The sequence below is a fragment of the Carettochelys insculpta genome, chromosome 1 (assembly GCF_033958435.1).
Source record: "Carettochelys insculpta isolate YL-2023 chromosome 1, ASM3395843v1, whole genome shotgun sequence".
Lineage (NCBI taxonomy): Eukaryota > Metazoa > Chordata > Testudines > Carettochelyidae > Carettochelys > Carettochelys insculpta.
The window spans coordinates 85,742,857-85,769,980 of NC_134137.1; the positions used below are offsets into that span (position 1 = coordinate 85,742,857).

At 50.0% G+C, this 27,124-nt stretch overlaps 1 protein-coding gene across 3 annotated transcripts in view; it reads left to right on the forward strand.

Annotated features, from left to right (window-relative positions):
* The window catches only part of PIBF1 (progesterone immunomodulatory binding factor 1), a 225,793-nt gene that overhangs the window by 174,999 nt on the left and 23,670 nt on the right, over positions 1-27,124 (forward strand). For 2 of the 3 annotated variants that reach the window (XM_074982867.1, XM_074982869.1), the window contains one exon: positions 8,727-8,811. The exons of the other annotated variant lie outside the window; for it this stretch is intronic. In XM_074982867.1, coding sequence (XP_074838968.1) covers positions 8,727-8,811 — 85 coding nt within the window. The remainder of the gene's footprint in view (positions 1-8,726; positions 8,812-27,124) is intronic. 3 annotated transcript variants of the gene reach the window in all.

A 27,124-nucleotide genomic window follows, 5' to 3' on the forward strand; every position in this document is an offset into this window, starting at 1 on the left:
CACTACAACAATAGATGAACATCAAGAACAAAGCTATGCTAAATCTGGTCTACATTACAGTTGGATCAACATAAAACACAGCTTACATTGATGTAACTATTTACGTTTCCTAGAACAGTGCCCCCACTGACGTTAAGTCACCTACTACATCAACCTAATAATTCTGCCTCTGCAAAAGGCATAATGATTAGGTCAATATAATTAGGGTAGTGCATTATTTATATCATCTGTTGGTTCTCAACCTTTCATGAGGCTCAAGCCAAGAACCCTCTCACTGGGACTGGTAGCCTGGAGCCCTCCTGCCATCCCCCAGTGAGGAATTGGCAAGGAGGAGGAACAGCCTAAACCTGGCTACTGTCTCCCAGTGAAGGATTGATGAAAGAGGTGAGGAGAGCCCAGCTGCCTGCTGAGAAGGGGGAAGGATGGCATGAGAGTGACTAGTTGGGATCAGACTTGCTTTCTTTTCCTCCCCACCAGAGTCCCTCCTCAGGAGACAACAGTGGGATTCCTGGCTGTCAGTCAAAGCTATGAAACTGGCATGGGCCTCAGGTTTATACTAGGGAGCCTACCAGCAATGAAACTGATGTTCTTCCTCGAGTGTCCCCGTGGGTGCTCCACGATAGGTGTCGGATCTTTCCAGCAGTTTCTGCCGGACTGTGCATGCGCCGGCACACGCCGCTCCCTTGCGCGCTCCCGGCCACATGCGCGATCCGGTCCCCGCCAGTTCCTCTTTAACCGTCATCGGCTGCAGACGGAATCCGCTCAGGCTATGGCCAGAGTTAGCATATTTAATGTCTTTAAAGTGTTTAGAGTTTCTTTTTCAGTCTTTTAGCTTAAGTTAGCTTGTTATTGTTTTCAAAAAAAAAAAGAAAAGAGTAAAAAGTAAAGTTTTACAGCCTTAGTAGCAAGCGGAGCAGCGGAGGCCCGGGGACGTAAGGCCATTAGGCCTCCTGCCACGGCAGGCTGAGTCCGAGAAGGGAACAGGCACAGAGAAGGTGCTAAGTACCCTATTAACAACTCAAAGGCTCACCACAATGTCCTCTTCAGGATTCAAAAAGTGTGAGTCATGTCGCGAAGCGATGCCGGCCTCCGATGGGCACAGTCAGTGCATTAGGTGCCTCGGGGAATCTCATGTCACCCAGAAATGCTCCTTCTGTGCAAAGCTCACAGCCAGAGCAAGGAAGGACAGAGAGATACGGCTGAAAACGCTGCTCTTTGACAAGGCCCTCCAGCCAGACGCGCCGGAGCGGCCTCAGCAGGAGGGAACCGCAGGGGCCCATAAAAGGAGAGGTGCTTCCCTAACCCCATCAGCGCAAAAACGGAGGAAACGCAGCCTGCAGGCACCGGGGGAGACCACCCCGATGTGGAAAGGGGCGGAGCCAGCCCCACAGGGGAAGGGAAAGGCAGCACAGAAAACCCAGCACCGCAGCCCTTCTCCAGACAGGGCTGCAGGGCTACTCGCTCTAAGCCCTCACCTTACGCTGTGGACTCCAATGAGGCGGCACAGGTCACCTCCAGTATACCCTGAGCCCCCATCCCCATTCCTACAGCCAGCATCACCATGGCTCGGACCACCATCACCCTTCCTGGGCTTTGAACCCCTGGAGTACTGCCACAAATCAGTCTCTCCATTATCTCAATCACCCAGACGATCTCGCTCCCCCAGACGCAGGGGGTATGCGCCTCCAGAGTGGTCCAGGTCTCCATCTCCGGAACAGTGCCCGTGTTGCCATGGTTGCCCCTATCACGCGGGGCATAGACGCCATAGACATACTCCCAGGGACAGATCCCCCCAGACGTTTCAATATCCCCGAGGGCAATCGCGGACGGGGACGGAAACGCAGATACCTCAGGGGGAGTTGATTCTGGAACCCCGAGATTTTCCCTTGCAAGTATCTAGCGAGAGACGATGTATCACCGTCAGCAGGACCCAGAGGGGTCCAGAGAGGCTTACCCTAGCGGTTCCTCGCTATCTTCCCCTGACGAGGCCACGGCCCCAGGGGACGTCCATCCTCCGGACGATCTCAAACCGTTCCAAGAGCTGTTTAAAAGGGTGGCCTTCACGCAAGGCATCCAAACAGCAGAGGTGCAGGAGAAACACCATAAGCTCCTTAAAAACCTGAGACCTCCGGCCTCTTCCAAAATAGCTATTCCGCTTGATGAAGCAATCATGGAGTCCGCCACCACAATATGGCAGACCCCTGCGTCCACTCCGCCTATAAACAAGAGAGCGGATAAGAAGTACTTCGTCCCGATGAAGGGCATGGAGTTCCTGTTCAGCCACCTGCAACCAAATTCTCTGGTGGTGGAATCGTCTCAACAGAGGTCAAAAACTTCTCAGTACAAGACAGGGGGAATGGACAAAGATGCCAAGAAACTAGAGTTGTTCGGCAGAAAGGTCTACTCCTCCTCCACTCTACTGTTGAGAATGGCGAATTACACAGCGCATCTAGCGAACCATAATTTCGACAACTACTCCAGGCTGACTTCCCTCATGGACTCGCTTCCAGAGGACAAGAAGCCGGTGCGCAAGGCCATCGTGCAGGAAGGCTACGCAGACTCGAGGACAGGAGTTCAGATCGCCCTAGACGTAGCGGATACGGCAGCATGCTCAACAGCTACGGCAGTGGTCATGCGCAGAGAGTCCTGGCTCCAGACATCGGGTATCCCGAGGGATCTGCAGGCGAAGATCGTTGATCTCCCCTTTGACACGCAGAAGCTGTTTGCTGAATCAACCGACTCGGTCCTTCATTCCAGTAAAGACTCAAGAGCTACTCTCAGGACCTTGGGGATTTACACCCCTCCATACAGAAAGAAAAAGTATTACCCCCAATAAAGATGATACCAGTATCAACCACAGCATCCCCAGTACCACAGGGGCTACGAGCAAGGGCGACATCAACAGCACCAACAGTAGAGAACTCCCAGGCGACGTTCTCAACAGAGCCGTGCGTCCTCAGGGCAGGGCCAAAGGCCACAAGTTTGACACACAGATCGAGGGCTGCACTATCACTACCATCACGCAATGTCATCCGAAGCTACTATTCCACCATCACCTCCGACCATTCTACGACCAGTGGCAAAAGATCACCACAGACAAATGGGTACTGGAGATCATAGCCACGGGTTACGCGATTCCCTTCCAGTCGCTCCCACCGCCACGACCTCCACCCAGACCCCACCTAAAGGACGCCTCCCACGAAGCGAGACTCAAGCATGAGGTAGACCATCTTATGCTTATTGGGGCAGTGGAAAGAGTGCCGGAGCAACTCCGAGGGAAAGGATTCTACTCAAGATACTTCCTCACAGAGAAAAAGACAGGAGGCTGGAGGCCCATCCTAGATCTTCGAGGCCTCAACCGGTACTTGCGCAAGCAACGCTTTCGGATGATCACAGTTGCCTCTATACTTACAGCACTGGACGATGGAGATTGGTTCGCAGCCCTCGACTTACAAGACGCATATTTCCACATAACTATTCACCCAGTTCACAGGCGTTTTCTCTGGTTTATGGTAGGCAAAGAACATTTTCAGTACAAGGTTCTGCCGTTCAGCCTCTCCTCAGCCCCCAGAGTCTTCACCAAGACCTTGGCAGTGGTGTCAGCCTACCTGCACAGACAGGGGGTGTTTATATTCCCATATCTGGATGACTGCCTACTGAAAGGGGCCTCGAAGGAGGAGGTACTTCGCATGATACGCGTCACAGCAGACACGTTCTCTTCGCTGGGCCTGGTCATCAATCTGGCAAAATCAAAGATAGACCCCGCACAGGACATAGAGTTCATAGGGGCACGTATAAATTCCATCACAGCAAGGGTTTATCCACCAGATGCCCGCTTTCGCGCCATTGGTTCCCGCGTGCAAGTCATCACCTTCAGCCCTACGGTGCCGGTTCTGACGTGCTTACAGCTGCTGGGCCACATGGCAGCAGCAACGTTTGTGATACAGAACACCCGATTGCATATGCGCAACATGCAGCACTGGCTGGCGAGCGTCTACAAACCGTCAGCACACACCGTCCACAGGGTGGTGTCGCCCACAACAGAGGTGCGCAGATCCCTGCAATGGTGGGTGAACCCCAAGAACATGCTAACAGGGGTGCCCTTTCACCAACCACAAATATCTGTTTTTCTCACTACCGACACCTCCCACATAGGGTGGGGAGCACACATGGGCGAAAAGGTGACGCGAGGACTGTGGTCCTCCACGGAACAATCACTGCGCATAAATATACTGGAGCTCAGAGCAGTGTTGAACGCCTGCAAACACTTTTGAGACCATATACAAGGCAAAGTAGTCGGGATCAGTACAGACAATACCTCCACCACGTTTTATGTAAATCGGCAAGGAGGAGCTGGGTCCCGTGCCTTATGTGCGGAAGCAGTCCGATTGTGGAACTGGTGCATCACCAACAATATAACCTTGAAAGCCTCGTATTTACCAGGCGCTCACAACGTGAAGGCAGACCAGCTGAGCAGGCGCTTTGCACTCACACACGAGTGGCAGATCCGTTCCGATCTGCTATGACCGATTTTCCACGCATGGGGATTTCCCCAGATAGACCTGTTTGCCACTCAACACAAGAAGAAGTGCCACAATACTGCTCCAGGGGAGTGCTGGGACGGGGGTACCTGGGGGACGCATTCGCGATCTCGTGGAGGGGCCCCCTGCTCTACGCATTTCCTCCCACAGTGCTTATCCACAAAGTCTTGCAGAAAGCCAGGAGAGAGAGAGCCCGAATGATCCTAGTAGTCCCAATGTGGGATCGACAGCAATGGTTCCCCTTACTCCTGCGCGTGTCGGACCGTCCACCGATGCCCCTCCCGGTGGCGCCGGATCTGCTCACTCAAGCCCAGGGGTCCGTAGTGAATCCACACCCCCGAGGCTTGCGACTGCAAGCATGGTTAATCCATGGCTCAGCTCCCTAGAGAGAACGTGTATGGAGGGAGTGCAACAAGTCCTAGAAAGTAGCAGGAGGACTTCCACCAGGAAGACCTATAAGCAAAAATGGACTCAATTGACTGCATGGTGTTCTACCAAGCAATTAGCCCCCCTTGCTGTGCCTATACCTGTAATACTAGAGTATTTACTGGACCTCAAGAGAAGCGGACTCTCCCTATCCTCGTTGAAGGTCCACCTTGCCACTATATCGGCTTTCAGACATGAAGAGGAAGGGCACACGGTGTTTGCCCATCCCATGGTTACCAGGTTCCTCAAAGGGCTGGTAAACCTATACCCCCCTCGGAAACCGCTTCCACCTTCGTGGAGCTTGGACCTGGTGCTTAATGCCCTAACGGGACCACCGTTTGAACCCTTAGCCACGGTTTCCCTCCGTCTCCTTACGATAAAGACGACCTTCCTTCTTGCAATCACGTCAGCTCGCAGGGTGAGCGAGCTTGCAGCAGTTATGGCAACGCCACCCTGCACAGTATTTTCCAAGGAGGCAGTTACCTTACGGCTGCATCCAGCCTTTGTTCCCAAAGTTGCTTCAGAGTTTTATATTAACGAACCTATAGTTTTACCCTCGTTTTATCCAAAGCCTCATAACTCCAACAAAGAGGCGCTCCTACATCTCCTGGACGTGAGGAGGGCGCTGGCTTTCTATATAGACAGGACTAAGTCCTTCCGGAAAACGGATAGACTCCTAGTCTCTCTCGCTCCCAAATCAAAAGGAGAAGGTCTCTCTTCGCAGAGAATCTTGAAGCACATCGTATCCTGCATGAAAATGTGCTACGAACTTAGAAAGACTCCTTTACTGACCCCGCCTAGGGCTCACTCCACTAGGGTGGTGGCAGCATCAACAGCCTTTTTCAAGGGCATTGCGCTAAAAGACATTTGCAGAGCGGCGACCTGGTCATCCTATGACACCTTCGCCAAGCATTATGCCCTTCACAGGGTATTCCAAGAGTATACCCATCTCTCGACAGCGGTCCTCTCGGGGACAAGCTGCACATAAACCAATTACCCACCTCCTATCTTGGGTTACTTCTGGGTAGTCACCTATCATGGAGCACCCACGGGGACACTCGAGGAAGAAAGAGAAGTTACTCGCCGTAGTAATGATGGTTCTTCGAGATGTGTCTCCGTGGGTGCTCCACCACCCTCCCATCGTCCCCGCTTCGGATCTCTGTTTATTATTTTTCAGGAGCATCTGAGGCGGTTGGTCAAGGAACTGGCGGGGACCGGATCGCGCACGTGGCCGGGAGTGCGCAATTGAGCGGCGCGCGCTGGCGCATGCGCGGTCCGGCAGAAACTGCTGGGAAGATCCGACCTGTGGCGCCGGGGCAAGCCTGACACCTATCGTGGAGCACCCACGGGGACACATCTCAAAGAACCATCGTTACTACAGTGAGTAACTTCTTTCTTATCAGTTTTTGTCTGCTATTTTGTCAGTCACAGAACTGGAGGGACCCTAGCTGTGAAAGCTTTGAGAGAACACGTATCACTTTCAGAAGGAGGGTATCAAAACAAAAATCAGTCAAGTAGCACTTTAAAGACTAGCAAAATAGTTTATTAAGTGAGTTTTCGTGGGACAGACCCACTTCTTCAGACCATAGCCAGACCAGAACAGACTCAATATTTAAGAAGGAGGGTAGTGTGAACATCAACAACCAATTTACTGCAGTGGCTGCAGGTTCACCTAATTTTTGTCGGCTTAATTTTGTATTATAGACAAGCCCTTTGTTAACAAAAATAAATGACACAGCACAGGTTTGGCCTTAAATTTGCTTATAAGCGAAAATGTCAATGCCACAGCTTCACTTTATGGAGCACTATGTTGATTCAAACAGGAAGGAATGAATATGAATGGAATATATTTAATTCAGCAGATTAAACTCAACTTCAGGCCGGAGCTTCTGACTAATAATTAACAGTGAAGTGTACTCTTGTGCAATATACTGTGTAAGGTTTATGCAGAACTTCATGTTGTCTTCTGTTTAAGTTTATGAGTCATGCTTGAGAACTCCGAATCAAAAAGGTTGGTTTCTGCTCTTTATAAAATATGTAAATTCAAGAAAAACTAAGGAATCACTGAGTAACAAGGCATGCATATAGGAAGAACACTGAGTTCAGCAGCCTCTGTATATATTAAAAATTACAGAAGAGAAAAGTACTGCCTAAATTAAAAATGTACAATTAAAATAGTTGAAAATGTTCTCAGAATCTCACTAAATATCTTAGGCATCATGAATGCTAGACACTTCCTGGGAATATAATGATAGCCTCGCAGGAGCTGGTGGCCCTAAACTGCAATCAAGGGCTATTTACCTCAACAGATGGTTATTTCTCAGAAAGTTGACAATGCCAAAATTGATGTTGCTGTTCTGAAAATGAAAAAGTGATAGGTATATGACCATTTTTAAAAAAATTATGATGCAGTTGATCATTTCTATACATTTTATACCCTGAACATTAAACATTTGGTGTACATGTATCATATGTGAACATTCCATTCAGTTTATAATATGTTTCTGTCTTAGACTGCTTCAGAGTTTCATAACCTGATTTTACCGCTATATGCCTAATCATTTTACTGCAGTGTTGATTTCAAGTTTAACCTGCTGCGGGGACTATTTGGTTTGGTCATTTGATGCTCGTATAAGCTCCTTTTTCTGAATTCTTGGGGCTATGGAATCAAAATTGGGCAAGTACATATACAAATCTTATGGGTTTAAGTTAATTCAATGATATCAGCTTACAAAAGGAAGGACAGTTAAAGTTAAGCATGATACCATGTCTTTAATGCATCACATGTGGAACTCCTTGCCAGAGTAGGCTGTGAAGGGTAGGACTATAAGAGAGTTCAAAAAAGAGCTAGATAAATTCATGGAAGCTACTAGCCAGGGAGTAGGAGTGGTGTCTGTGGCCTCTGTTTGTCAGAGGCTGGAGATGGATGGCAGGAGACAAGTCGCTTGATCACTGTCTTTGGTCCACCCCCTCTGGGGCACCTGGCATGGGCCACTGTCATCAGATGGGATGCTGGGCTAGATGGAGCTTTGGAATGACCCAGTAATGGCCATTCTTATGTTCTTACATTGTTCCAAAGTTGCGTTGTATTCTAGGTAAACCTGTGATTGTGGATGCTTTTTACTATTTGGCAAAAGTATTTTTTTTCTACTTCGACAGAGACAATAAAGCCAAGAGTGTATAAGTTGGACTTGATTCCTTCATATGCTTCAACAGAGTTATTTAGAACAATCCCATTACATGTCCATGAGTTATACCTGCACAAATCCAGTGGAGGCAAAAAGACACACAGCAGTCAGATTTTAACAGGTTTTGCCAAATCTTTACTACTGGTGATGATGTATAAGAATGAGAATGGACCTCAGGTTTGAGGGCTAAGAGTAAACAAATATATATTTGTTTGCAAAACTGAGGAAATTTTATCTGCAAGTTACTGATACCATAAAAATAGAATTCTGTGATGTCTCTTCTAAAAAGAAGAATAACACTTTAAATGCAAACAGTTTTGTTGTACTTTGATGTATGTAAATGAATCAGTGATCTTCATTTGTGTTATCTGATTAAAGGTAACATTCATGCATATCTGTCTTTTCAGGTGCATTAACAACCTATACTTTTTGAATAAAGGATATTTTATACAGTTGCTTGAGCACATTCATTGTTGCCAGTATTAAGCTTTAAATATGCATGTTTCAACCAGACAAGATTAGAAGAGATTATCTGTTGCTATTACTGTATTTCCTATCCTCTTTCTATCAGCCTTTTAAATAAAGAAAAGACAGCTTTGCTGCGTGTCAAGAATCAAATGGCAGCAGATTTGGAAAGACTTCTAAATCATCGTGAGGTAATCTTTCTGTTTTAACATAACTTTACTGTAGATTATTTTCTGCACTTAAAACTTGGGAAAGCTATGTTTTATATTCTATATATTTTAGAAATATGTAGGCAATGTGTTAGAAAAGGCAGTTCTGTTTTTTACTCTAAACTATGCCATCTTGTTCGCCATGGCTATGGTTACACTGACCCAAAACAACAGCAGCAGTAAGCAAATGGGAGGTCTCTAAAATGCAAATGGATGATCATTTGCATACTCTCTCACCAGCAGACGCTGCGCCAACACAAAAAAAACTGTGTAAATGTTCTCTGGCAAACACCTCCTCCCCCACCCGCATTTTGTCAGCAGCCTCTTAGGCCTGATTTTTTCCAGGAATAAGAGGCTGCCGAAAAATGAGGGTGTTTGCTGGCAGTACCATGTATACATGGCATTTTTGTGCCAGTAGCAGCATCTGCCGGTGAGCAAATGTGCAAATGAGTGTCCATTTGCATTTTAGAGACCATCCATTTGCACACTGCTGCTGGCAGTTCAGGTCATAGCCCATGGATATGTCTATACTAGAGCAATCTGTCGACAGAAGTTACTCTCAGAAGGTATCTTCCAGTAAAACTTCTGCGACAGATTGTGACTAGACTGCAAAGCAGATCAGACTTTCAGTCCGCTCTTTCAACAGTGAGAAGCCAGACTGCCTGGCCACTCTCTTCAACAAAATGGCCAACTGAAAGCACAGCAGACAGGACTGCCTGATGTCCCGGAAGCCCTGTCTGTCAACAGAAGACCCAGGAAGCATCCAGACTGTCTTTCTGTGAACAGATCTCTGTTGATAGAGGAGTTCTGCCTCATGGGGGAGCGGCAGAATGCTATCGACAAAAGTGCCACGTTCTGTCAATTTACTATTGACAGAATGCCTTGGGACTGTGGATGCTCCACGGGTACTTGTTTTTATGCTGTGAATCTACAGCACATGGATTGCTATAAAATAACTTTGCATATGGACACAGCTATGACACACTGAAATTCCTGGAATGCAACTTGCTCCACAAAAATCTCTTGTTCTAAATAGTTTGTTTTAGAAAACTTTCTTTAGTTCTCTACTCTTTAACATGTTCAACAAAAAAAGAGAGAGAGAGAGAGACAGAGACAGCAAGACAGAGAGATTTTAAATAGATGGTTAATTCATCTCACCCTACTCTCACCTCATATTGGTATGTATATCTCCAGTAATGGTGGATTTTAATTCTCCATATTTCTTAAACTGCCCCTTATGTGATGACTGTGGTGGTCATGAGGTCTCCAAAGATACAGGCATAGCCCCAGAAGACATTGCTATTTAAGAGATTCCAGTCTAATCATGGTTCATATACACATCGGCTACGTCTACACGTGTATGCTACATCGAAATAGCTTATTTCGAGGTAGCGACATCGAAATAAGCTATTTCAATGAATAACGTTTACACGTGCTCCAGGGCTGGTGCCGTCAATGTTCAACATCTACGTTGGGCAGCACCACATTGAAGTAGGCGCTTCAGGGGAGCGTCTACACGCCAAAGTAGCAACCATCGAAATAAGGGTGCCAGGAACAGCTGCAGACAGGGTCACAGGGCGGACTAGCACTTCCTGGTCAACAGCTAGCCGCTCCCTTAAAGGGCCCCTCCCAGACACTCAGCCTGCACAGCACGTGGTTTGCAGAGCCATAGGCACGCACACCTTGGTGACGCAGTTATGGACCCCCAGCAGCAGCAGCAGCAGCAGCCAGAGATCCACCCAGCCGCCCCTGCAGGAGCAGTGCTCGCCTTGCTCAATGCCATGCAGGAGGCAGCTGATCACATTCTAGCCACAGAAGAGGAGCTGCCCCCAGGGGAGGAGGAAGCAACCCCAGACCCTGCAGCGCCCGCCCCCACCCCGCCGCACACGGCACTGGCTGTGGAGCTACCCCACGAGCACCGACTGGTGGAAGCGGCTGGTGCTCGGCGAGTGGGACGACGACGGCTGGCTCCAGAACTTTCGTATGAGCCGGCAGACGTTTCTGGAGCTCTGCCAGTGGCTCACCCCCGCACTGAGGCACGAGGACACCGCCATGCGGCGTGCCCTCAGCGTGGAGAAACGGGTCGGCATCGCTGTCTGGAAGCTGGCCACTCCAGACAGGTACTGATCCATGGGCCAACAGTTTGGCGTCAGCAAGGCCACCGTCGGGGCAGTCCTCATGGAGGTAAGAGGACCCACGGGGAGCGGGAGGCAGCCCTGGCAAGGGAGGGGAGCCCTGGCAGGGGAGGGGAAGGGAGTGGAGCCCTGGGAGGGAGGACCAGACACACCCTGCACACCCCTCCACATTGGTGCTCTCCCATGTCCTTCCCCTGCAGGTCGTCCGCGCCATCAACGCCCTGCTCCTCCACAGGCTCGTGCGGCTTGGGGACCCGGATGCCGCCATCACGGGGTTTGCCACCCTGGGGTTCCCAAATTGCTTCGGGGCTCTGGATGGGACCCATATCCCCATCCGTGCCCTGGAGCACAGTGGAGGACACTTCTTGAACAGGAAGGGCTACCATTCAGTGGTCCTCCAGGCCTTGGTGGACAGCCGGGTCCGCTTCCTGGACATATATGTTGGCTGGCCTGGCAGCACCCACGACGTCCGGGTATTCTGGAATTCGGGCCTGTGCCGCCGGCTGGAGGCGGGGACCTACATCCCCCAGTGGGAGATCCCTGTGGGGGACACCACGATGCCCCTCTGCGTCATTGCAGACACGGCGTACCCCTTCCAGCCCTGGCTCATGCACCCTTACACGGGCCATCTGCCAGCCAGCCAAGAGCGCTTCAACATGTGCCTGAACCACGCACGCCAGGTGGTTGAGCGCGCATTTGGCCGCCTCAAAGGGTGCTGGAGGTGTCACCTCACCTGCCTTGATGCGGGCCCCACCAACATCCCCCAGACTGTGGGCGTGTGCAGTACACTCCACAACCTGGTGGAGAGCAAGGGGAAGGCATTCTTTCAGGGCTGGGCTGTGGAGGCTGGCAGGGCCGACGTGCAGCCATCCACTGCCCCCAGTCGCCAGGTGGACCCGGAGGGGATCCGGGTCTGGGACGCCCCGCGGGCCCATTTCGACGAGGCCGCGGGGTGAACGCTGGCAGGCCCCCCACTGCACCCCCCCATCCTCCACAACACTCCCTGCCCCTACGCCCACACCACAGAACACCCAAGAGCACACCCCGCCCCACTTTTCTTGCAAATAAAAATAGACCTGTTGTTCATGAAACCACCAAACATTGAATTATTATTATTATTATTATATTATTTACAACAAACATAAATATTATATATATTATAATGATGATAAGCAAAAAAAAAGGGGAAGACAAGGAAGGGGAGAACTATTTACATGGGGGGGCAGGTATCATAACATCATAACAGGGGTCTAATACAAACTATATACAAAACACAAGTAAAAGGGGATATGTACAAAGGGGGGGGGCCCCACGTCCTGGGCCCTGCACCCCCTAATGTCCGGCGCTGGGGGTGGGCGGCCACGACCCGTGCCTCGGCCTCAGCCCTGGCCAAGCCTGGCTGGGGGCCGGGCGGACCGGCAGATATGGCTGGCGGGTGTCAGCAGGCCCTAGGTCCCCCTCGGTGGCGGACAGCGGTGGGACGGCGGGTGGAGCAGGCAGGGTGGGCAGAGCGGCGGCCAGCGCGGCATGGGGGGCCAGGTAGTCTGCAATGCGCTCAAATGTGCACATAAAGGCCCCCCATGCCTCCTGGCGCCAGGCCAGCGCCCGCTGCTGCGGTTGGAGCTGCTGCTTCTCCACCCGCAGGCGCTGCTCTGAGACCTCCAGCTGCCGCCGGAGGATCGCCAGCAGCTGGGGGTCCGTCGCCGTCCTCGGATGGTGCTGGGTCCGCCGTTGTCACCGCCCTGGGGCTGGTCGGTGCTCCGCTGAGAGGCTGGCCTGGAGTGATGGCCCTGGTGGGCTCTCCAGGATCACTGACACCTCGCCGGCGCTCTCCAGTCCCTCCGATGGTGCAGCTGCAGAACACGGGGAAGAAGAGTGGAGACAGCCGTTAGTGTGGGCCCTAAGCCGTGGCTCTTGTCCCCCCACCCCTCTGCTGCTGGTTCCCCATCCCCGTCCCCGGGAGATGTGGCTGCTGATAATGGGTGTCCCACCCTCTCCCCCCGGGGGACCCTAGGTTCCGCTCCCCCCATCCCCAGGGATGGGGCATGGCACTGTCGTGCTGGGGGGGCAGGGGCTGATGCGCTCTTCTGAGGGACATTCCACTGCTGTCCTTGGGGCCATAGTCATCTGGGCATGTGGAGGGCCCTAGTCATGTCTGTTGCACCCACCCATCAACCCTGGGGGTGTGCACCAGGGGGGGTACATACCTGACGGTCCGCTCCCACGGTCAGGGGACACCCGGTGGGCGGACGCCCTGCTGGAGCTCCGGGATGGCAGGACGATCCGGAGCCCCCCATCGCTGGAGGAGGATCCCCCCTCCTCCTCCGGTGTCCCAGGGGTAGGCTCCTGGGGGGGCCCCTGGGATGTGGGGCTTGCCTCTGGGGCGGACTCCGCTTCCGGGGCCTGCTGGGGCTCGTTGGCTGAGGTGTCAAGAGTGGCCGGAGGGGAGGAGGTGTGCCGGGGGCCCAGGATGGCCCTGAGCTCCCTGTAAAAGGGGCAAGTGACGGGGGCGGCCCCAGATTGGCTGGCCGCATCCCGGGCCCGGGCGTAACCCTGCCGCAGCTCCTTAACCTTACTCCTGACGTGGTCAGGAGTGCGGGCAGGGTGACCCCGGGCGTCCAGGCCCTCGGCTAGCCGAGCGAACGCATCCGCGTTCCACCTCTTGCTGCCCATTACCTGGAGCACCTCCTCCTCGCTCCAGAGCCCCAGCAGGTCCCGGAGCTCGGCCTCTGTCCAGGAGGGGCCCCGCTGCCTCTTCCCCAGCTGGCTGCCAGCCTGGGAGCCCTGGCTCCCCTTGGGGGGGGTGCCCTGGGGGCGCTTGGGGGGCTGGCTGGCTGCCATCACTGTGGGGGGGGGGTGTCTCTGGGCTGCTGTGAGACGTGCAGGCTGGCCGCGTGGCTGTGCTGCCGCCTGCACACTCTCTCAGCTTCCTGCACAGGAAGGCAGGGGGCGGGGACCTTTAAGGGGCCGCTGCACGCAGCTGCCATCGAGCTCAGGGGCTGCAGAGAGCGTCTCTCAACCCCTCAGCTGATGGCCGCCATGGCGGACCCCGTTATTTCGATGTTGCAGGACGCGCATCAGCTACACGTGCCCTACTTCGACGTTCAACATCGAAGTAGGGCGCTATTCCCATCTCCTCATGGGGATAGCGACTTCGACGTCTCGCCGCCTTATGTCGATGTCAACTTCAAAATAGCGCTCGGCGCGTGTAGTCGTGGCGGGCGCTATTTCGAAGTTGGCGCGGCTACTTCGAAGTAGCCGGCACGTGTAGACACGGCTATCAAGAGCAGGTTCTGTGTGGACAGCAATCTCAATGAGCCACAATTAATGTAAAACAATGGCACTAACTTGTTGTTCTTTAACTCTAATTTGAAAAGATTAGACATCTTGCTGTACTGAACCAGTCCTTGTAATTTTCTGATGTAACTTCTTTTCAGAAAAGACTTTTGTATTTAACTTTGAATTGATAGTATTGCATTGAAGGGTGACAGACCTAAAAGAGCCTTGAGATTGAAGTCCTTTAATTATAGAGCAGAAAGCAACTGAGTGTGCTTCACATTACTACCCCAGAAATATTGTTGTTCTTCGAGTGTCCCCGTGGGTGCTCCACATTAGGTGTCGGGCTCGCCCGGCGCCGCAGATCGGATCTTCCAAGCAGTTTCTGCCGGACCGCGCATGCGCCGGTGCGCGCCGCTCCCCCGCGCGCTCCCGGCCATGTGCGCGATCCGGTCCCCGCCAGTTCCTCTTAACCGCCGTCGGCTGCAGACGGAATCCAACTAGGCTAAGGCCAAGTAGCGTATTCAACGACTTTATCTGTTTTTCTTTAAAGTTTTTTTCAGGCACTTAGGCTACTATAAGCTAGCCGGTTGTTATTTTGTAAAAAAAAAAAAAAAAAAACAACAACGAACAAGCTACGAGAGGGACAGCTCAGCCAGTCCCAGTAACAAGCGCCGGAGGCCAGGAGCTAGGGCCATCAGCCCTCCTGCTAAGGCAGGCCATCGGATGGGGAAAACGGCACAAAGAAGGTGCTAAGTACCCACTTAAAAACTCAAAGACTCACCAACAATGTCCTCTTCAGGCTTTAAAAAAACGTGAGTCCTGCCGAGAGGCGATGCCAGTGTCCGATGGGCACAGTCTATGCATAAGGTGCCTGGGGGAGTCCCATGTGGCACAGAAATGAGCCTTCTGCGCTAAATTAGCAACCAGAGCACGGAGGGACAGGGAGATGAGGATAAAAATGCTGCTTCTTGATAAGGCCCTCCAGCCAGAAGCGCCGGAGCGGCCGCAGCAGGAGGGACCCTCCGGGGCCCTTAAAAGGAAAGCTGCCTCCCTCACTCCATCAGCGCAGAAACGGAGGAAAGTATCTCCAGCCCGATCCCTGCCGGCAGCAACAGCGAGTGGGACGGGAGGAGCAAGCAGCCCCCAGCCGCAGCAACAGCTGATCGGCGGCGGCACGGAGAGCCACGTGGAAACGGCTCAGCCTCCGATACTCAGCCAGCCACCCCGCACCGCAGGCAGGGCGGCGGCTAAACAAGCGCCGGTACCGGTGGCACCGCAGGCAGCGGCACCGACCCCCAGGGAACCGGCGGTGCAGAGCGCGCAGGCACGCAGCCTGCCGGCACCGGAGGACACCGCACATGCGGCACCGCCCTCGAGCGTGCCGAGCTTGGTGCGGACGGGGCCGGAATCCCCTGTATGCTCCCCAGCCCGATCCCTGCCGGCAGCAACAGCGAGCGGGATGGGAGGAGCCAGCAGCCCCCAGCCGCAGCAACAGCTGATCGGCGGCGGCACGGAGAGCCACGTGGAAGCGGCTCAGTCTCCGATAATCAGCCAGCCGCCCCACACCGCAGGCAGGGCGGCGGCTAAACAAGAGCCGGTACCACCGACCCCCGGAAAACCGGCGGTGCAGAGCGCGCAGGCACGCAGCCTGCCGGCACCGAAGGACACCGCACGTGCGGCACCGCCTTCGAGTGTGCCGAGCTCGGTGCGGACGGGGCCGGGATCCCCTGTATGTCAGGGGCGGAGTTACCTCCTCAAGGGAGGGGGAAGACTGCACACGAGAGGGGGCATTGCAGCCCCTCTCTGCACAGGGCTGTGGAGTTGCTTTCTCACAGCCCTCCGCTATGTTGCAGACTCCAACTAGAAGGCAGGGGTCCCCCCCCCAGCCTACCCGGAGCCCCCTTCTCCATTTCTGCAACCAGCCTCACCCTGGCTGGGACCACGCAGGGCATAGACACCATCGGCAATCTACTAGGGAAAAATCCCTACAAACGATCTCGTACCCCCGAGGGCAATTGCGACCGGGGACAGAGACTCAAGCATCTCAGGGGGGACTGGTTATGGAACCCCGAGATTTTTCCTCGCAAACCTCTAGTGAGAGGGTGTACCATCATCAGCAGGAACCGGAAGGGTCCAGAGAGACGTACCCCAGCGGTTCCTCGCTCTCCTCCCTGGATGAGGCTACGGCCCCGGGGGACGTCCATCCTCCGGACGATCTCAAACAGTTCCAAGAGCTGTTTTACGAGGGTGGCCTTCACGCAAGGCATCCAGACAGCAAAGGTGCAAGAGCAACACCATAAGCTCCTCAAAAATCTGAGACCTCCGGCCTCCTCCAAAATAGCAATACCGCTGCTGACGCAATCTTGGAGTCTACCACTATGATATGGCAGACTCCTGCGACTATTCCGCCTGTCCACAAGAGAGCGAGAAAAAAAAAAAAAAAAAATACTTCGTGCCGACGAAGGGCATGAAGTTCCTGTTCAGCCACCCACAACCAGATTCTTTGGTGGTGGAGTCGTCGCAACGTGGGGGAACAGACAAACATGCCAAAAAGCTAGAGCAGTTGGGCAGAAAGGTCTACTCCTCCTCCACGCTACTGTTGCCAATGGCAAATTACGCAGCGCATCTAGCGAACCATAATTTCGACAACCACATTAGGTTAACCTCCCTCATGGACTCGCTTCCAGAGGGCACGAAACCAGTGCTCAAGGCCATCATCCGACCATTTTATAACCAGTGGCAAAGGATCACCACAGACAAATGGGTGCTGGAGATCATAGCCACGGGGTATGCCTTCCCCTCCCAGTTGCTCCCACCGCCATGACCTCCACCCGGGGCCCCACCTGCAGGAGGCCTCCCATGTAGCGAGGCTCAAGCAGGAGGTAGACCATCTCATGCTTGTAGGGGCAGTGGAAAGAGTGCCAGAGCAACTGCAAGGGAGAGGGTTCTACTCGAGGTACTTCCTCACGGGGAGGTCCATCTTAGATTTTCGAGGCCTCACCGGTACCTGCGCAAGCAACGCTTTCGGATGATCACAAACGCCTCCATCCTTACGGCACTAGACGATGGAGATTGGTTCGCAGCCCTCGACTTACAAGGTCCTACCGTTTGGGCTCTCCTCAGCCCCCAGAGTCTTCACCAAGACCTTGGCAGTGGTGTCAGCCTACCTGCACAGACAGGGGGTATTTATATTCCAGTATCTGGATGACTGCCTACTCAAAGGGGCCTCGAAGGAGGAGGTACTACGCATAATATGTGTCACAGCAGGCACGTTCTCTTCGCTCGGCCTGCTTATCAATCTGACAAAATCAAAGATAGACCCCACACAGGACATAGAGTTCGTAGGGGCACGCATAAATTCTATTACAGCGAGGGCGTATCTACCAGAGACTCGCTTTCGGGCCATCGGCTCCCTCGCGCAAGGCTTCACCTTCAGCCCTATGGTGCCGGTTCTGACGTGCTTACAGCCGCTGGGCCACATGGCAGCAGCGACGTTTCGTAGAACAGAACGCCAGGTTACACGTGCGCAGCATGCAGCATTGGCTGGCGAGCGTATACAAACCGGCAGCACACACTGTTCACAGGATGGCATCGCCCACAACAGAGGTGCGCAAATCCCTGCAATGGTGGGTAAACCCCGGGAACCTGCTAACAAGGGTACCCTTCCACCAACCACACGTATTGGTTTTTCTTACTACAGATGCCTCCCTCATAGGGTGGGGAGCACACATGGGCGAAGAGGTGACGCAAGGGCTGTGGTCCTCCATGGAGCAGTCACTGCACACAAATATACTGGAGCTCAGAGCAGTGTTCAACGCCTGCAGACACTTTCGAGACCAAATGAAAGGCAAGGTAGTCGGGATCAGTACAGACGATACCTCCACCATGTTTTATATAAATCGGCAAGGAGGAGCTCGGTCCCGTGCCTTATGTGTAGAAGCAGTCCGGTTGTGGAACTGCTGCATCGCCAACAATATAACCTTGAAAGCCTCGTACTTACCAGGCGCTCGCAATGTGAAGGCAGACCAGCTGAGCAGGCGTTTCGCACTCACGCACGAGTGGCAGATCCGTCCCGATCTGCTGCAACCGATTTTTCCACGCATGGGGTTTTCCCCAGATAGACCTGTTTGCTACTCAGCACAACAAGAAGTGCCCACGATTCTGCTCCAGGGCAGGACTGGGACGGGGGTCCCTGAGGGACGCCTTCGCGATCTCATGGAGGGGCCCCCTGCTTTACGCTTTCCCTCCCACAGTGCTCATCCACAAAGTGTTGCAGAAAGCCAGGAGGGAAGGAACCTGAATGATCCCGATAGTCCCAACGTGGGATCGACAGCAATGGTTCCCCCTACTCCTGCGCATGTCGGACCGGCCACCGATGTCCCCTCCGGTGGCGCTGGATCTGCTCACGCAAGCCCAGGGGTCCATAGTGCATCCGCACCGCCAAGGCCTGTGACTACAAACGTGTTTAATCCATGGCTCAGCTCCCTAGAGAGCACATGTACGGAGGAAGTGCAGCAAGTCCTAGAAAGTAGCAGGAGGACTTCCACCAGGAAGACCTACAAGCAGAAATGGACTCGCTTTACGGCATGGTGTTCTACCAAACAGCTAGCCCCCTTTCGGTGCCTATGGCTGTGATATTAGAGTATTTACTGGACCTCAAGAGAGGAGGACTCTCGCTATCCTCGTTTCAGGTCCACCTGGCCGCCATTTTGGCGTTCAGACACGAAGAGGAAGGGCACATGGTGTTCGCCCATCCCATGGTTACCAGGTTCTTCAAAGGGCTGGTAAGCCTATACCCTCCTCAGAAACCGCTTCCACCTCCGTGGAACTTGGACCTGGTGCTTAATGCGAAAAGGGGACCACCGTTCGAGCCTTTGGCCACGGTTTCCCTCTGCCTCCTTATGATGAAGACGACCTTTCTTCTCGCAATCACGTCAGCTCGCAGGGTGAGCGAGCTTGAGGCAGTTATGGCAACGCCACCCTGCACTGTTTTTCCAAGGAGGCGGTAACCATACGGCTGCATCCAGCCCTTGTTCCTAAAGTTTCTTTCAGAGTTTCATACTAACGAACCTATTGTTTACCCTTGTTTATCCAAAGCCTCATAACTCTAACAAGGAGGCGCGCCTACACCTCCTGGATGTGAGGAGGCGCTAGCTTTCTATATGGACAGGACCAAGTCCTTCCGGAGAACGGATAGGCTCCTAGTCTCTATCGCTCCCAAATCAAAAGGAGAATGTCTCTCTTCGCAGAGAATCTCTAAGCACATCGTATATTGCATAAAAATGTGCTACAAACTCAAAAAGACTCCTTTACTGGCCACGCCCAGGGCTCATTCCACTAGGGCGGTGGCAGCATCAACAGCCTTTTTTCAAGGGCGTTGCGCTAAAAGACATTTGCAGAGTGGCGACCTGGTCATCCTGTGACACCTTCGCCAAACATTACGCCCTTCACAGGGTATTCCAAGAGGATACCCGTCTCTCGGCAGCGGTCCTCTCGGGGACAAGCTGCACATAATCCGATTACCCACCTCCTATCTTGGGTTACTGCTGGGTAGTCACCTAATGTGGAGCACCCACGGGGACACTCGAAGAAGAAAGAAAGGTTACTCACCGTAGTAACGGTGGTTCTTCGAGATGTGTCCCTGTGGGTGCTCCACTACCCGCCCATCCTCCCCGCTCCGGATCTCTGTTTAGTGTTTTGCAGGAGCATCCGAGGCGGTTGGTCAAGGAACTGGCGGGGACCGGATCGCGCACGTGGCCGGGAGCGGCGCGCACCGGCGCATGCGCGGTCCAGCAGAAACTGCTTGGAAGATCCGATCTGCGGCGCCGGGCGAGCCCGACACCTAATGTGGAGCACCCACGGGGACACATCTCGAAGAACCACCATTACTACGGTGAGTAACCTTTCTATCTTGTTGGATGCTGTCAGTGTTTTGTTCTTCCTATTGCTTCTGATTTTTGCCACCACAAATGAAATTCATATTTCACAAGGATGATTCGACTTGGAGCAAATGCCTGATACCTTTCAACTTGATTTGTGTTGGTATTTATGTTTTGCTTAATTTAATCAAGAAATAAAATACTCAACCATGAAGCATCTGTGGGCAATGTAGGCTAGTGAGTGAGCGGCATGAGCAGCCCTCCTTCCTCTCAGTGGGCTGCAACATTGTCATGATGGTCTCCCAGGATAGGATAGTTTTTCTATCTGCACTTACCTACCTGCAATTTGTTTGGGGTATGCCAAATGAGCCATAGCAGCACTTTGGGTGCAGAGGGCTTTCACAGTCAATGTTGTGGGCAGTGAGCACGTACTTCGTTTCACGTGTCCTTGCTTTACATGGGTTTCACTTTAGTAATGCCAGTATGGAGAAAAAAAAATTACACAAACAAAAATGCAGAATTTGGCAATGCCGTGCATGGACAACAGTAAACAAAATGTCTTGTGGGCCACACATAGAATCCCAATCAGCTGCTTGGGGCTGGCAGCCTGCAAGCTACTGTTGACTGATATAAAAGTATCAACTTACACCAAAAGCAAATTATTCTCCCTTCCACCTACATTTACATTATAGCTACTATAAAAAAAGATTGGTTTTAGTACACACAATGGCCATTTCTACACAGGCCACTTTCTTTGAAAGTGGCATGGTAATACGTGGCCCGAAATATGCTAATGAGGCACGGATGCAAATTCCCCGGGCCTTGTTAGCATAAGGTCATGTGATTTGGAGTCCAGAAGACCGTTCTTCTGGACTCCAAAACACCATGTAGAAGTGCGGCCCCGGGGGGAGCTTCCAGACGGAAGTCCCTCTTCCGGAGGCCCTTTCTTCCCGAAAATTTTTGGGAAGAAGGGGCCTCTGGAAGAAGGACTTCCTTCTGGAAGAACCCCTCGGGGGCTGCACTTCTAAACGGTGTTTTGGAGCCCGGAAGAACGGCCTTCTGGACTCCAAATCACGTGACCGTATGCTAATGAGGTGTGCAGAATTTGCATGCATGCCTCATTAGCATATTTTCAACCATGTATTACCATGCCACTTTCGAAGAAAGTGGCCTGTGTAGAAACGGCCAATGAGTATTGCATTGTTTCATCTAATTTTGTACATTAAATGCCTTTATAATAAACACAAAAATTTGAAAATCGAGATGGCCAATTTTTGGAATACAGATGATGTAGACCACAGTAGACTCAGATGGTTAGTAGTTGTAGTTATTCATATGTATTGTCTCAATTCTGATCTGAAATACAGAGTTAGAAGCCTTTGAAAATGCATTACTGTTCACATAATATACTGCATTCCTAGAGAAACAGCATGTGGACCTAGGCATATGAATTAGATTTGAGACAGGTGTATGTTGTGTATATAGTTAATATGAAAGGTAAAATGTACTTTCTTAAATGTTGTTTTTACTGCTCATTTTTCATGAACCTTGGAGCAAATGTTGAAATATTAGTTTCTCTAACAAGGTAATTTTCTGCCCTGGCTATTATAGAATTTTTTTAAACAGATTTCTTTAAACAAGTTAATTCTAATTATTCTAGTAAATTCACGTGGCCTCTATGGTATGACTGTGAAATTCTATGCTCTCTCGTTGAACAGATATAGAGTTCCAAACTATAGTTAGCCTTTTCATTTTTATTTCTGTTTCACTTCCTGGAAAAGATCGGTCAGTTATAATTCTGGAGTTAGAAATTAAGCTATCAAAATACAGAGATTTAGTATTAAACTAGGTCAGTCACTGTAACTTAAAAGGACTATCAGAGAAAAGCCCCATTATCTAGGATACATATATGGCAAATTTGAACAAGGAGGGCAAATTGCTTTCATGTATTTCTATGGATGCTTTTAAGAATTGATTTTTGCAGTTTGAGATATACTGTTACATCCTTATAACAACGGTGAAAAAACAGTTTTTCAATCTTTGATACTAAGATGTTTATTAATTTGTCTTACTACTTGCAAACTGAATAGTAACAGAGAAGAAGCCGTGCTAGTCTATACACTATCAAAACAAAAAGCAGTCAAGAAGCATTTTAAAGACTAGCAAAATAGTTTATTAGGTGAGCTTTCGTGGGACAGACCCACTTCTTCAGACCATAGCCAGACCAGACCAGACTCAATATTTAAGACAAAGAGAACCAAAAACAGTAAGCAAGGAGGACAAATCAGAAAAAGATAATCAAGGTGAGCAAATCAGAGAGTGGAGGGGTGGGGGGAAAGGTAAAGAATACTTGGCTCCATCTAATTCTTGACCTTCCTCCCCACCCCTCCACACTCTGATTTGCTCACCTTGATTACCTTTTTCTGATTTGTCCTCCTTGCTTACTCTTTTTGGTTCTCTGTGTCTTAAATATTGAGTCTGTTCTGGTCTGGCTATGGTCTGAAGAAGTGGGTCTGTCCCACGAAAGCTCACCTAATAAACTATTTTGCTAGTCTTTAAAGTGCTACTTGACTGCTTTTTGTTTTGATACTTGCAAACTGTTTTTTTTAACTTGAAAGTAATAGCATTAATCCACTCACTTAAATGATTTTTGACAGACAAATTAGAATTTTGTTCAATTTTGTCTGAGAATTTAGGGCCAGATTCAGTTTTTTAAAGTCTGCCCTTGATATGAAAGGATGCCATGCGAAGCCTCCAAAAAAGTCATTTTTCAAAGACTTGTGTCCTCTTTTACAGCATGGCAACCAAACATTTATTTTGTAACTGAATTCTTGAAAGGCTACTTTATATTTCTCATAATTGGACCTGCCACACATGCATTGCTATTATAGAAAAGAGGTTCTCAAACTGTGCTCCTTGGGGCACTTTCTGATGAACGCAGAAAGCGCTGGGGTCATATGGTGTTGGCTCCTCATTTAATTCAGACACTTGTATAGGCATATGGGCTCTTGTAGAAGCAACTGGAAGTAAAGAGAAGCTGTCATCCAAGTTTCCTTTCCTAGAATCTATTACTACTTAGATGGAAGAGGAGAAAAAGATGTTTTCTTCAAGTAGCAGAGTCAGTAGAAAAAAATGGTAGCTAATGTTGCAACCAGGGAAGCTGAGGACCAGGCAGTTGGGCAGTATGTGCCCAGGGAAGAACCAAGTGCTATGATGGTAATGTGTAGGAAACAGGGTATGAATGGAGGAAAAAGACCCAAAGAAAGATGATGATGAAATTAAGAACAAAAGTAAGCACAATATGGGCATGAACACAGCTACAACAAAACTGCATACAGAAGTAGGCAGTGTAACTCTGCACAATGGACAATCCATTTCATGTATTTTAGTTAAAGATGCACAAATACTCTATTATTTTAACTATGAAGAGATTGGCATAGTTACCACAAAAAGGAGATTCATATGATAACAAGTGGACAGGATAGCAGCCCATATAATCTATTAAGCTATGCATAGTTTTTTCATGGCTCTTAGATTTTTTTCCAGGAAACTTCCCCTAAGAAGTTATTAGATTTTAGACTGCCAGAGGATTGAATGTAGATTTGGGTAATGTAGCTATGTAAGCTCTGTTTTAACCAGTATTGAGTCAACCAGTACTCTCAAATAACTGGCATTAACAATAAATGCCACCAGGCTCTATCCTGGCACCTAGATTTCTTCTTGTGGGGGGCTTTGCTGTTCGCAGACAACAAAGGGATCCCATCCTGCCCTGAGCTATCAATGCTACTTCCCCTTCTTAAGAAGAAAGTGCCACTGGGATTCAGGTGGGGAACCACGACAAGGCTATTACATCTGCTGCTCCCCATCCCTCCCTGGGCCTGGGTTCCAGGGCTGCTCGGGAACTGCCATGGGAAAGGGAAGAGCACCCCTGTGCCACGTTAGCCCCCGCTCCCACCCCCTGTGTGGCAGCACGGGCCAAGGCCTGAGCCGCTGGGAGCTATTGCGTCAGCGGGCTGCACAGGCAAAGGTGTCACTCCAGGGGCCGGGCTGCTGAGGGCTTTGGGGAGGGGAGCGCACACACAAATAAATATTTTGATTCACTTAGATCACTCAGCATCAATGCCAAGCACTGCCTGCTGATATATCAAAGAGGGGACACAGTAAATGCAAAGCTCTCTAAAGATTTCAGTGACAAAAAAGATCAGACAACTGGCAGTGAAGTTTTAACATCTGGCAACCACCCATCCCAGGACTGCTGGATACAAAAGAGTTTACTGTGTTTGCGGTCCTGTTGACGAGGGCAAAGGGGGCAGTTGCACAGGGGCACGGAGCTTCTGGCCACTGCTACCTGTGACAGCAGCTGGAGCTCTGGGTCACTTTGAAATGCTGCAGCAGTGCTGCCCTACATGCCTCTGAGCTGGCGGTGGTGGGGAACAGCACCACAGTCTTCTGCCTTTGGCTCCACCCTTTGTGGGATGCCTCTTTCCTTTCCGCCTTCCTTGCCCTGGAGCCTGTGGTGGCTGTTGGCCCCACTGACTATTTCTAATACGGTTGTTTCAGTTATTAGAGTTAGAGGTTAATAAGCAGCATCAAGAAGTTTCTACACTTGCGGAACTTATACACCTATACAGCCCAGAGAACCATTGTCCCAAGTTATATCACATGTTCCTTTGCCTGCAGCTTGCTTCCAGAGGCCTGTTAGACTTCTGTGTCCCTTGCCAACATTCTTGGGGAGAGCAGTAACACTGTTTCTTCCTCATGGTGCTTCCCCTCTATCCTGGTCCATAAGGTGGCCCACTGGATGGAAGAAAGTGCTAACAGGTTTTACCCTTCTTCATCCCTTTGAGATTTGGGATCTCACCAAATATCTGTGCCCCCATAATTTAGCCCTATTGACCCTTTACCCTCCTCTATACATTTCCTCATTTTGTTTCAAATATCCCTTTTTCTTTTACTTTGTGTCTTGTTGGAGCCTGTGATACCATGCTGTCTCATCCCCTCTCATCTTTGATGTTGATGCAACAGAATGGGTGACGAAATGGGCCACCTTCACATGTTACATTCTCTCTCTCTCTCTCCTCCAGCTACCATTTCCATTACGCATTAGTCACATATTTATAGTGTGCTCTCCACTGGTTTGAACTGTAACTGAATTGTGCTGAGTGGCTTGTGGCTTAGATCAGAGAGCCATAATTGGAGAGATGTTATGGAGTCATTGACCCTAGCAGCAGCCACAGGCAAATTAGGGTTTTGTGGGGCCCCTCCCTGGCTCTTCTTCCTGAAGCCCCCACCTTGCCCCACACTCCTGCCAGGGAAGTGGGGTTGAGGTGTGAAGTCTTTCCCCATTCCCAATCAGGAATGCTGGAGAGGTGGAAGGAGTGGGACAAGCTTCCATACCTCAACCCTGCTTCCTGGCAGAAGCACTGAGTTTGCAAGTGGAGCAACTCAGGATGTGGGAACATCCATTTTGCCAGAGCCCCGGGCATGGGTCCTGTTGGCCCAGTGGCTAATCTGCCATTGACAGCCACCTCCATCTGTAGAAAACAACATGGAGAGTTGTGACAGGAGGGGCTTATAAAACCACTGGAGCCACAAGGAGATGTACTGTGAATGTGAGCAGGGACAGGAGAACAGTGAATCTCAGGAAAGAGAAAATGCTTGATGGGCAGGGGAGCATGAGCTGTAGGGTGCTGGGAGGAAAGGACTTGAGGACAGGTGCGTCAATAAATTATTTCCAGCACTGTTGCTATGCTTTTTTAAATTATTTAAAATATTGTACATTGTAATTTCAAACTTATTTGTTTCCAAAATGAATTCTTCCTCCTCTATGTGCTGTAACTTGTTTAATCTTTTTTTAAAAAATACTGCTGATGTACAATGCTCGGTGTGCTTTTTAAATGTTAAGCCACAGAGTAATTATCATATTTCTTATGCTACGTTTATGTTCTGAGATTCTAGTTCCTATTAATGTTGTTCATGTTTTCTCAGTAGAATACAGGGACATTTCTGCATTACAAGTAAGCCCTGGAGCTATTCTCATCTCAATGCTTAGAGAATCAAGTGACATTTACATTGCTAAATGATCGTAAAAAAGTTTCCAGTTCATATTTTACTGGGGAAAAGTATGCTTCTAAGCAGCAGTATTTGTCATTCTGTTATCTATTTATTGATGTCAGGCTTTAATTAAACTTGAATAAAAATGCTACTGAATTTAGGCAGATAAAGGATTTCACAGATGGATACATTTGTTCATTTCTTGGTGTGCTGAGCAGAATAACAGTTTTCATACAAATTCCTCAAGAATTAGCTTTCCTTTTGCTTTTTTTATATTCTAAATAATTGCATGCTGAATATTTCCTGCTATCTAGCAATTACTGTTTTTAAGATTCTAAAAAGGGCAGCTAGATTTATAATAGTCACTTCATATGAATACAATATGAATTCGTTTTTCTATATCATTAACATTTTCTCACAAAATACAGGAAAAATGCAACTCACTGATTTAGGCTTATAAGCGTAAGCGTAAACTGGCATTCACATTTTAAGTAATATCCTTTTTTCAGGGACATATTAATTTTTTTAATAAGAGAGGAATTCAGTAACTTAAGCTTTTGTCAATAAGGTCTTCCAAGTGTTTAAATGATATTTAATTAGTTGTTTAATTATATTGTGTTAATTTTACAGTTATTTAGTCTCTCTTACTTTCCTTCATTATACAATACTATTTGGATACCCTCACATGCAAACAGAACATATATACATTTATGAAATACTGAAAATTGGGTGAATCAATGTAAAGGGAGAGTTACTCAATTGAAGAGAGACAGTCTTATAATCAGTAACTTACTGTGCTTATTGTGATGCATTAGTAAAACTGAGTTAATATTGTCTTGATTTTAATAAAGAGTATGCCAAAAAGCTTATTTTCATTAAAGTAGATTTAACTCTAACTGAGTTATATAGTGGCTTTGGGCTAAAAAGTATTGATTCCAAATCAGTCTT